The sequence below is a fragment of the Nelumbo lutea genome, chromosome 1 (assembly GCF_056320005.1).
Source record: "Nelumbo lutea isolate HS-2025 chromosome 1, American lotus-T2T, whole genome shotgun sequence".
Taxonomy (NCBI): Eukaryota; Viridiplantae; Streptophyta; class Magnoliopsida; order Proteales; family Nelumbonaceae; genus Nelumbo; species Nelumbo lutea.
The window spans coordinates 149,463,248-149,476,066 of NC_142684.1; the positions used below are offsets into that span (position 1 = coordinate 149,463,248).

Sequence of the window (12,819 nt, forward strand, 5' to 3'; positions counted from 1 at the left end):
ACAACAAAAAATAACCCAGCAAAGGACTGAGAAAAGACTTACAGTAAGAGAGTCTCTGGTTTGAACTATAAACCAGGCCGAACACTTGTTCTCTGAGATAACTTCGAAATCCTTTTTCTCTGATTTCAAATCAGGCCAAACAACTTGTTCTCTGATTCTTCCTGGTCACCGAACCCTTCTCCAAGTGTATAGAAACTTGGGCACCCTCCAATGACCTCCAAGAACCAGGCGGATGACTGTAAACTTTCAGCCCTAGAACCTCCTCATGTAGTTGGTTGAACTAAAACCACATGAGGGACACGCCAAGCAATGGCCTGCTCTGATACCAAGTTGAAAAACAGTCCTAGAAGTAGGGACTGTGCTAGAAAACAAAGAAAACTAACAAGAGAAGATTAGAGAAGAAGAGAGAGAGAGAGAACTGCGGCAAGAAGGGTTAGAGGATGTGGAGTTCGAACTTAACCTCCTTCTAACACTCTAATACTCTTTTATTAAGTTACTCTTTTAGTAATTACAAGAGAGGTCCTTAGTTGGACAAGAAATTACAAAAAAATGAACATAGAAGAGTATGGGCCCAGAATAAGGCCCATTATAGAGAAGAACATAAAGATGATATACAGTAATAGCCTATGGGCCATTCGGCCCATCTTCTCTACAGGGTCTTTGTAATTTACCCTTAAATTTATGAACAAGGAATTGATTTAAAAATTACTATGGAGGCAAGGAAATGAACTAAACATGTTATGGAGACAGGTCATGGCAAATAAGTATGGAAGCAGCACATTTGGATAGGATTTCAACCCTACCTAGGAACCATGTGGTTCTAGCATGTAGCATGGAATTCTGAAACATTCCATAGATTTTCAGACAAAATATCTCTTATTTGGTAGGAAATAGTTGTCAGATGTGCTTTTGTAGTGTTTCCAAGCTATATCAAATTGCTGTGAATAAGGATGAAACAGTCCAAGAGTTCTATTGAATTATTGGTAATGAAATATTTCACTGCCCTAGGTTTTGCCTCAGTGTCGATGGTTGGGAATCTGACACACTTATTGCCATATTTGACTGATTGTAACAATCAAAGGTTGGCAGTTGGAAGGGCTAATAGAAGATTATGGACCTGGATTGCAATGAGCTATTTTCACTCGAGTTCTTGTTATGCATCTCTAACAGCTGGAATGTGCCTTTCTGCCTTTCCCATAGAGGTGGATATGGTCCCTGCACATTCCAACAAAGAGCTACTTAATATGGACTGCCTTCTCCAGCAAGTTTTTTATTTTTTGATAAGTACAGTACTTCAATAAATAATGACCTCAACAAAATTTTTGACTCTAGGTGACCTGATTATGAAGGGGATTGGATATTAGAATTGTATGTGCTCTTTGTGATAATTCTCTAGAATTGGCATCCTTCTCTTGGTACATTGTAGTTCCTCCATTCAGATATAGGTTCATTTTGTAAAGCTGCTCAGGAGGCAATGGGTTATCCAAATCAATCTAGTTAGCCTTCCGGATGCTTAGCCCATGGGAGGGAGAAAATAAAGTAACATCCTGTGGAATTTGAACCTGTTTTTATATGTTGAGGGCATATTGAGAAAAAGGAATAGCAGAACTTTTATTAGAAGTTTTGTGAGGCTGTACTAGTGATTGGCAGGATAGAATGCACAAAATTTCATTGTGCTTCTGTTTTAGATGATTTTGAAGAATACCTTTCTATAATTTTTGAAATAGTTAGGAATATGGATATAAGGGGGTCTTTGGGCTTAATCTGTGTTGGTGGTTTTGGGATCTTATGTAATTGGCTTCAGTACACTCTCACTGTAGTGATGCTCAATCTATTCAGTATCCTGTGTTTTGATTTACATTAACTTTTCAAAAAAAAAAAAGTGCAGTACTTGGAAAATAACTACTCTTGTTGCTCAGATTGGCACTAGTTGTGGATCTTGTATATGAGTTAAAAAAGTCTACACATGTATCTGCTGTATAGGGGGAATAACCTTGGTATACTTTTTTGTATATAATACAAACAGATCATACATTACTTCAAAAAAAATTGTGACACTTAATTTACTTAAGAATAATCAATATTTTTCCTACTTGTGGCTTTATAGAAATCCTTTGCATGGTTAGTTAATTACCTAAATAAGAAGAAAACTTTCCAAAGGTGAACCTCATTCGCAACCTCAATTGATGTAGTAAATTGTTTACAAACAATACGTATTGCCAATGTTGATGCATGTATGGAAGCCCTGATATACTTATTGTTACAAGGTTTTACCATTTCTGGTAAGGTCAGAGATATCGGAAAGGTAAGCAAAGCAGTTTAGGCAGGGCTTCTAGGTAGTCTTGATTGGAACTTTAGAATCCTAAGAAGTTACCAAAGAAAAGTGCAGTATGGATTAAGTTGAGCTGCTCTGAAGGTTGTTTCTCCAGCCTGTAAATTTGGATGTCTATTCTTTTATTTTATTTTATTTACTTCTCCAGATTACTTGTTAATCTAATCCATCCATGATATTAAAATTCTATTTTGTTACACAATTGAATTCATAAAAGGATATCAAAGTTTACTACCTGCTTCCAACCTGAACAATCCTCCATATTGATCTTGGCCTTGGGACTAGAAGTGAATTGTGGATGTTCCTATTGGCATTTTCACTGAAAAGTCATACTGAAGAGAAACACTTTATAAGCTGAACAGAAAACAATACCTGCTTTATGGAATAATCCTCCATTGGTTGAATGTAGTTGAGATGATGAGAATATTCTGTTCTTTTTCTTTTTAATAGTAACAGTAGAGTTACAGAACAGGAAAAGGTACTGGGGGGAGGTTCAATTCAAGAAAAGTGTTGCAAAAAATGGAATAACCATTACCAATACCGGTCCCAGGCATCAGTCTCGGGAGGACGGACTGGATACAGAATTACAGACCTAACCTCCTACTTATTTTACATAAAGTGGCTTCTCTAGGTCTTTGGACCTGCATTCTCATACTTCTTCAACACAAGATTTTACCCTCACCAAGCAATGGACCCTTGCTCCCTATACAGAAGGCTTCCAAAAAATCCCAAACCCAGTATATCAAAAGAAATGCTGAATGTGCCAAATAAAAATTACATGAAAAGGGACAGAGAAAGAAACAGAAACTAGTGTAGCTAGGATAAGGATGCCAAGATGGGTAAGTTGCAAGATAAAGAACTGACAGTACAATGAGAAACAAATGCACTCAGAGAACTTGTGGTAGCCCCAATGAGATCCATTGAGTGATGACTTCTTGATGTCTGATCTTGTGAAAGTGAAACCAATCCCTTGTGAGGAGTGATATGGTGCAAATTAAAGAACTTGAGAAGGAAAGGAGAAATGACTATAGAACAGGTTAGTAAGAAAAGATGTTACGACTTAGACTTCCAAGTGAGCTATGCCCACATATTAGAATGGCATGGTAGAATTCATTTAGGTGATATTGGATAAATACGTAATGCTTGTATGTTGTTGATGATGATCCTTACATTTGAATAAATGTTGTCTGGTTGAATTCACATCCATATTGTTTGCACAAAGCAATTGCTTTTTCTTTGATAAAATTTACCCCTAGTCTAGTTCTTTATTTTTTGTTTAAGGTTAATTTTTAATTGGATGCTTGCTATAAGTTAGACCTGTTCATGGGTCAGGTTGGACTCGAGCCGAGCTTTCACCTGTTGTGAACATAAAACATTCAGGCCCGAGCCCAACCCAACCCATCGGGGCTAGATCTTAGGCCTGAGCTCGACCCTCATAAAAGCCTGAGGCCTAGGGGTGAGAAAAAAAAGAAACAGAAAAAATGACCGAAACCGAACCGAATTTTATATATTATAAATTAATAAATATGCATTATATATAAATATATATTTATAATATATGATATATTATTTATAATTTTTTATTATATATTTATATATATTGTAAAAATTAAAAAATCAAAAAACCGACGAATCGAATCGAGAGTTAACTAAACCGGTCAACCAGTTAATTGATTGGCTTCGGTTCGGCTTCGGTTACCAGTTTTCCAAAAATTGGTAGTACCAGTTTGGTTACAAAAAAAAAAGGCCCACGGTTTGGTTAACCGAACTGTGAGCATCTCTACCGAGGCTTGAGCCCAAGGACGAAGCCCGAAACACCTATTTAATCCCAACTCTAAATAGGATTGTTTTGCTGCCGACCACTATTGGGGATGGGGATGCCACCTCTGACTCTGTTAATGTATATCAGGTTCAAAGAATGGACGTGGGGCGCCGTCTTACCGAAGAGATGAGTCCGCTGCTTCGCCAGTTGTTGGTCACTGCTAATGCGCTTAGGCCAGGTTTGGTTCACTACTTTGGGCCTCATTCTTTTAATTCTTGCTCATTATGGGCAAGAATGGGCAAGAATGAATAACATTAGGGTGTTTGGTTATAAAATTCTTGCCATGGGGGTCACATTCTTTTTAGTATGAAAAATCATCCCCATAGTAGAAAAATTAAGTAGCTTGCAGCATGAAAAATAATCATGCCCCATCTTGCTCATTTTCATTCTTTGAGGAAACTTTGCCTACAAAACTCTGCCAAACCTTGTCCAATTTGAAGCCGATCAAAACTGAAAACACTTCTATGGAAGTACTTTTATGAAAGCATTTTTATAAAAGCACATTTACAAAAGCACTTCATACAAGTAATTTTATGAAAAGCACTTTTATGAAATTTAAGTACTTTTACAAAAGCACTTTTACATGAAAGCACTTTTATGAAAGCACTTTTACAAAAGTACTTTTGCGAAAGCACAAAACTTTTTTGAAAAAACATAAAAGCACTTTTAAGAAAGTACTTTTACTAAAGCACTTTTAAGAAAGTACTTTTACTAAAGCACTTTTATGAAAGTACTTTTATTAAAGCACTTTTATGAAAGTACTTTCATAAAAGCGCTTTTACGGAAGTACCTTTATAAAAGCACTTTTATGAACACAAAAGCACTTTTACAAGAGCACTTTTATGAAAGTACTTTTAGCAAAGTACTTTTATCAAAGCACTTTTAGCAAAGTACTTTTATGAAAGCACTTTTACAAAAGTTTTTTTATTCATTCAGTTTGGATTGGATTGGACCAAATCCAATTAGTTTGCATTTTAATTGGACTAGATTGGATTGCAGTAGGTGTTGTAGTTTTTATAAATGTTTTCTAGATTTCTCATGTTATTTTGGTGTTTGATTCAATTTGGATTGGATTGGACCCAATTTGGTCCATTTGCATTTTATTTGGATTGGATTGGACTTGGTTTGTATGGATTTCGTCCACTCCATTTGTAAATGGACCAATATTGGATTGGACCAGATTTGGACCAAATCCAGTCCAATTGGCAGCCCTATTTAGTAGTGGACTACTGTCGAAACTCACCTTGACAGACATTAAATGCCGGCCATCCACCGATAACCATCTATGCCAACAGTTTTGAAGACATAGGCTGGCGGTTTATGAATACCGCCACAGTGTTTTTTTTTTTTTTAAGAATGAAAATGAGCAACATAGGACACTTGTTAGTTTGAAAATAATTCATTTTTAGGATAAAATTGTTTGGTTTATAGCAATATTTTCTCATTCATCCTATTTTTACCCATTCTTGCCCATTTTTAAAATTTCATCTTGGGTAAGAATGAGAATTGAACCAAACATGGCCTTAGTCACTCACTGGTATCTACCGCCGGTTGTGATGTGGAAGGGTTGAGGAGGGAGAGTCTATCGAATGAAACAGGTTGGGGGAGAGTATTGAATGAAAATTAGGGTTAGAATTTAGAAAATATGTATATTATTATATTTTTAATAATATATATAATATTGTTGGGCCAGGCTTTCATGTAAAATCCCGAGCCTGGCTTGAAACTAAGTCAGGCTTAGATCACTGGGCCCAAGCCCAGGCCCGTGGGCCTGATAATATGTCCAAGCCCATCCAGAGCTGGGCTGGGCCGTCGGGCTATTATGGGCCCGGGCGTAGGATCTCGTCACGGGTCGGTCCACGGGAAGAAAGCCCTACTTTCCCTTGCGCCTTCCCTTGCGTGCAGACCCTATTGTGGAAAACCGAATGGGTGATTTGTCCAAGAGACCACCTGAACTCTCCTCACTCTTCTCTTGACTGGAAAACTGAATGCCTTTACTTCAACTCGTAGCTCCTTAAATAGGAGATTACAGAAGGGAATTCCTTGTTGGATTCGGCTAGACTAGGGTAATCCAACTCAAACTCAAACTCGTACTTCTAAATAAATTACCTACTTCTAATGGTAACACAACGCTTACTTCTAGTGGCAAACCGAACTCTTACTAAGAAGATAGATAAGATAATGATAAGGGATGAGGGATAATGCAGAGCTGTTGTGGCAAGATAAGTGGGCCCCTGATGGGTTGTCGTGTGGCCCCCCCCTACTGCTGCTGCCAGGCAGTGCACGCGTCTCACAGTGCTGCTGCCGTGTGGTGCGTGCTGCTGCCGTGCGGAGCGTGCTGCTGTCGTGCGGAGTGTGCTGCTGCCGCGCGGTGCGTGCTGCGCGCTGCCGGGCGGTGCGTGCTGCTGTGCGTGGTGGCGCGCGCTGCTGCCCTTCACTGCTGCTGCCGGCCGCGGTGGTTAGGCTTGCCTACGAGTGTGTCTACTGCTTCTGTGTCTGCAACACGGGCCACCCGACCCATGAACAGGTCTACTACAAGTTACTGTTTCCATTTATTCTGGTGCATCTTTGGTTTCATTTTGTGCATATTTTTTCATATTGCCTTAAATATATTATATTTGGACATTTTCTGTTAGCACATGACTGCTGTTTTAATTATGATCCATTAATAAGATAAGCAATTGTTCCAGCATTCATTTAACTTAATGTCCATGATAATATATGTCCAGTATTTGAGAGGGTGGTGTGTGCATTACTTCATATGTAATGGTAAAATCCCATGTCTGACAAGTGTGAGAATATGGGGCCATGGGCACTTAAGGTTAGGACCATATCCAACCCACCCCTCCCAAGACCCCAAAGTGCTGCGACCAACATTAGGTAATGGCCTTCTTTACACGCAATACTTCATATGTAACATGGGATTTGGGAGTGGAATTGGTTAGAGAGAGGGAGTGTGTGTGGATGGGGGGACTGCTTCTTGAGTAAGGATAATAAATGAAAAATGTTGGCAAATTGTGTATACAGACTCACCAAAAGGGGAAAATTGCTTCACTTAAGATAGTAGCATAGGTTGCATATCTCTTTGTTTATTAGCAATTAAAACAAAACTGTGTTGAATTTATGCTTTCAAATTTATAGATTTTCAATATTTTTAGCGTGTACTAGTATAATGAAATGGATACCATTAAAAAGATAAAATGCACATGGATCTAGAAAGAGATATTTATGCATATATGACTTTGTCCTGGATCTGTGCATGTTTGTCAAAAATATTGAAATTTCCAAAAGATATATCTGTGTGTGAATATGCAAATGGATTCTGCTGGATATTAGTCACCCATTTTGGTGGTCTTAACATTACCATAATGAAATTTCCTATAATGCTTATTTAATATTTAATATATCCATTTGGAACTTAGAGATTCACATGCAGATATGGTCAATAATTGGAGTCTGTCTTTTCAAATCCTAATTAAAATATTATGTACTAGTCATTCTATTTATTTGTAGAATTCAATTTTCGCCATGTCTGTTCCAAATGTTTTAGTGAACTGAACATTATTAAAGGTTGAAGCTTGTCTGTCTAATTAAATGATTCCATCTTCGTGCTTTTAATTTATCTCTGTGGTAGCAGTTTTTATTAGCTTTACATGGCATCAAGAATGTTGAAATTCATTAGACACATTGGATAAATGGATAAGCATATTGTAAGATACTGCATTGTCTGTATGTTGACTCGGAGAACTTAAAATATGACATGCTAAGCATTTGTTAATGTCGAAATGCCTTCTTTCTCAACTTGCTGGGACTTCTGATATTCTCAACATACACCTGACTCTGACTTGATGTCTTGATGATGTTTCGCTTTTCCTTCTAAATTTTATAGTATACTGATTCACAGGTGAATCAACTCAACAACTAGAGTTCATTGGTTGAAATAAATGAATCCTTTTTTAAGGATAAATTGCTCAAATCTCCCGTGTTTTCTGACAATTGCTTTAACCTCCTACATTTCACGTGTGGTAAAAACATGCCCTTCAGTTTTCAACGTTAGTAGCATATATATATACCCCTTTGGTGTGATGTTAAGATCTTAGCCAAAATCGATGAAATATTTTGATAAGTTGGGATATGCTGTACAGCCTTCTAAACTTTGAGATAAAAAACATACACAGCATCTCTGATGAAATATTTGTAGGGACAACCCATGGGAGTGAAGAGTTTGTAAGCGTAGCTGAGGTTCTTGAGGTGGAGGGTTTTGATAGAATCAGGGTCCATATAGTATATGGGTTTTATCTAAAGGTATTTCTCTTCCTAGGTTCATGGTGGGGATTATTTGTTCTTAAAATGAGAATGTTTTATCTGCTGCCAAAAAATTGGCAATGTGAGAGCCTGCTTTGTCGAAATACGACGTGAAGAAAGAGTAGAGTGATTTGCGGGGTAACTTTGAAAATTGAAAATGTAACGTACTAAACAAATAATCAAAATTCAAAAGGTATGGATGCTACTTGTAGAGATTGAATCTAGTCGCAGGGCTATTTTTTTGTACTTTTTCCTTTGTCGTATAACTATTATTTGTAGTCTCTCTCTTTTGTACATTAAGGGAAGTTATGTCCTTTTACCATTTAATATAAATATATTTTTTAGGGTGTCCATTGAAACAAGGTGTCACACCCACTATTCGGCTGTGTTCTATTCTCTCTCTCTCTCTCTCTTTTTCTGACTTTTCCATCTGACCCCTGAAAACAGAAGGGACCTTTTTACCATCCATGAAACACAAGGAGGTTTAAGCAATTTACCCTTTTAATCCCCATCTTTTTGGGTGTGCGTTTCTTTCGCTAGTTTTTTGCTTGCTTATTTCATTTTCTGGTCATACAAGAAATAACAGTTGGTAGTTGGTTCTTGTTTCTTATTTGGTTGAACTTGCAGCATCGAGAAGGTAGTTGGTCCTGCCCATGATAGGAGATTCATCTGTTCCGTCCAAGTCGAAACTGCCGATGGCGTGTTTGTTACATCAGGTGATGAAAAGACAAGAGTAAAGGATGCAGAGAATTCTGCAGCTTCAATGTTGCTCCACGGTTTAGAATATGCCAAACAGGGGGTGGGACAAGTCATCTGAGACCTTCAACCATTTTGCCTGTATGTTGTGTTTGTTTGTCTTGAAATATGAACTGCTAGGTACTTTTGAGGTCTCCCATGATGACTCACCATGATGTTCTCTGCATTGTAGACATTGATTAGCTTTTTGATGGTAGGACTGTTTTGTGCCTTAGGAGAACTCACCCTTAAAAGCTAACTGTTAGAGGGAGGGAACCCAAGCACATATACCCCACAACAGCATCCCATTCTACCGATGTGGAATACCTCACATTAGCATCCCATACTACCAACATGGGACAAATGGATCGTAACATCCCACTATGCTTTCGCAGTCCCAGTGCCCATGCAGGCTGGCTTTGCACTAGTCCACCTAGTCCTGGCTGAGCATTACAATACCAATGTCACCACCTGCGCTGCACGATTGCAACTGGGATTCATAGTATAGGCCCTGATACCATTTGTTATGTGCATTAAGAGAGTTCACCCTTAAAAGTTAACTATTAGAGGGAGGGAACCCAAGTACATATATACCCCACAACAGCATCTCATTCTACCGATGTGGGATACCTTACATTAGCATCCCATACTACTAACATGGGACAAATGGATTGTAACAAGGACTTCCAATGGATTGAATTTCAATTACAATTATCCAATCCATTCCCAGTTTTGTATTGGAAAATCAAATCCTGTTTGTTTTAGTATTGGATTCAATTTAGTATCAAGCTAACATTGTTATTATTGTTAGATAATGATCATTAGAGTAGAAAGAAATTCATGGTGGGACCTACCAAGTTGAGAACAGCATGGTAGGTAATTATCAGTAGAGTAATCAAGTTTTATACATCACAATTGTATTTGTTATTTTATTAGATAAAGAAAAACCATACATCAGCTACCAAAACCTTCTATTTGTTGTATTTGATGGTTATGGGTTATCAAATTCAATCCAACAGTGCGTTTCTTTTAAATCAAATCATGGTGTCCAAATTCGACCTAATTGAATACAAATACATACAAAATAATACAACATACAAGACTTTGCTCTCTACATATTTGTATTTGTACTCCTTCCAAACTGAGCCTTAAATAAAATTAAGAAAAAAAAAGCCAACTTAATCTTCCAAGGTTTGTTACGTGAATAGCAATGTCAAATAGAAAATGTATTCACATGCTACAGTTGCCATGTAAATGGGTTATTAGGGATGCAAATGGATCATATCAAATTCGAATCAGGGTATATTCGAATCCGGTCTGACACTGTTAAATGTAGATCCAATCTGATCTGAAGATCTAATTGAATCTGATAAGCATGGAACTGGATTAGAAATTGATGAGGAAGTTGGATTTTTGGATCTGATTCGATTCAATTTGATTTAAAAAAATATATAAATTATTAAAAGAAAAATAAAATATAACAATTTAAATAAAAAAACAAATAAATAATATAACAAATCCCTATGGGTTATTAACTAGTTGTTAGGATCAGACTAGTGCTGTCTAAATGTGCTTACTGTCAAATAAACAATCCTTCGCTAACTGTACCTTGCCAATATGAGAGATTCTTTAACAAAATGCAAGAGGAAAAAAAAAATGGAAAAAAAAGCACACTAGGGGAAAAAAAATGGAAAAGTAAAAACGTCCAAATCTACTGAGTTTGGAAGTTATTAATACACAGTGCCAACAACATCCCATTTGCAATCATACATTGAGAATATCTTCCCATGAATAACAAAGGAGATGTTCTTAACATGCAACCGCAGTCATTTGTTGGGACAGTGTTGAGAGCATTTTGTTGGTAGAAGATCTTTATCCATATCTACTATGATAATGCAAAACCACCATGAAACTGGGACCTACCGGCCACTGTGTCTACAATATGTAGATGCAAATCATGTTGAAATGTGTTGGAGCATTTTTTTTATTGTGAGCAAATATGACCTTGACAATACATTGAAAATAAAATCCCCATTATTTATTTATTTATTTTTTGGTAATAGAATCCTCATTTTTATTTGCAATATTATTATTTGGTTAAAATTGAACTGAAAATTTCAGTTTAGGTTTTTCAGTTCTATTATTTTGGTATTACGAAATTTCAGTTCAATTAATTCATTTTTTAGATATTTTGGATTTGGTTTTTAGAATTGAAAATTTAATTAATAATCACATGGATTTTCATTCATGGGGAGTTTTTGATTGATAAAAAGCCTATCCAATATCATGCCTTTCTCATCATAGATTTTTCTTATATTCAATATATGCAATGAAACCCAGTATTAATAAAAAATTATTCAATTTCAATTTTCAATCAATTATTTCGATTTATTCCACTCAATTTTTAATGAAACTAATAAGCGTGCATGTGTTTTGCACGTGGCAATTCTAAATGATGACAATGGTATTAATAATATATCCAAAAATTTCTATAAATATGTATTTCAATTTTTTATTTTTTATTATTAATCGGATGTAGATTGCAAAATCCAAATATTACATAAATACCTCATCCAAATATGCGATAATCAAATCGAGTTGTGAAGTTTCAAATATCATTAACAAGCCTACCTACTTTGCTAGATTCTTCTTTTTGTATGTTTTATCTTTTGGGTGTATTTTTTTATTAATTTATCAAAAAAATAAAGAGTTGAATGAAGTGAAAAGTAGTAGTTCAATTTACAATTTAAACCTCATAATTAAATACAGACTAAATTAAAAAATGAGTATTTTAGTCAAAAGAAAGTTTCACAATCTTATTCATATTTTTAATAGCAGTGTAAATATAGAATTATAGATGTGCTCAATTTTTTCATTAATTTTTTTGTATTTCTGTGGGTAAAAATAATTTTGATATGACACACTTACTTTTTGTTTAATATGATAGTTATATGATATTATATATGTGCTTGGATTTTTTTAGAATTCATATATTTATATATTTTATTAATTTTTTTTTATTTATGACATTAAATGTCAACATATTTGTCTCAAAAGTTTAACTATTGATTTTTTCCAAACATTAAATTGATTTTATTTTTTGGTTAGTTCTAAATTATGTATTTTATTTTCATTATCAATAAAAATAATTCTTGTTTATTACACTTTTTTTTTAATTTTGATTAATAAAAATATCATAAATGTATATTATTTTTTCTACATTTTTGTAATTTTTTATTTTTATTCCTATTTTATAAATTTTATCACCTAACTATGACTTTATAGGCTGATCTTTTTGATTTGGATGATGGATTATAAAAAAAATTGGTTTGGATGATTGAATTGCTTAGCCACCACTTAGATAAAAAGGATTTTGTTTTTGAGCCAATTTTAAAATATATGAGTTTATATTATTAAAAATATTGACATATATCTAATTAATAACATCTATTAGTAGAAAATAACTTAAATATAATATTTAACAAGAGAAAATAGAGTTGATACCTTAAGTATAAGACTTAATGAGAGGGAATTAAATGGGGTGAAAATAATAATTAAAGTTATATTTTCAATAATTACAATTAGAGATGGACTAAATACGCAAATATGGACATTTTAGTAGCCA

At 35.2% G+C, this 12,819-nt stretch overlaps 1 protein-coding gene across 2 annotated transcripts in view; it reads left to right on the forward strand.

Annotated features, from left to right (window-relative positions):
* LOC148878308 (ribonuclease 3-like protein 2) overlaps nt 1–9,435 on the forward strand; it is a 31,603-nt gene extending 22,168 nt beyond the window's left edge. The window contains exons 4-5 of one of the 2 annotated variants that reach the window (XM_088952664.1): nt 4,242–4,332; nt 9,087–9,435. In XM_088952664.1, the coding sequence (XP_088808790.1) occupies nt 4,242–4,284 (43 nt within the window). In that variant the 3' untranslated portion in view covers nt 4,285–4,332; nt 9,087–9,435. The remainder of the gene's footprint in view (nt 1–4,241; nt 4,333–9,086) is intronic. The other variant, XM_088952663.1, reaches the window with a different exon arrangement.
* The last annotated feature ends 3,384 nt before the right edge of the window (nt 9,436–12,819 follow it).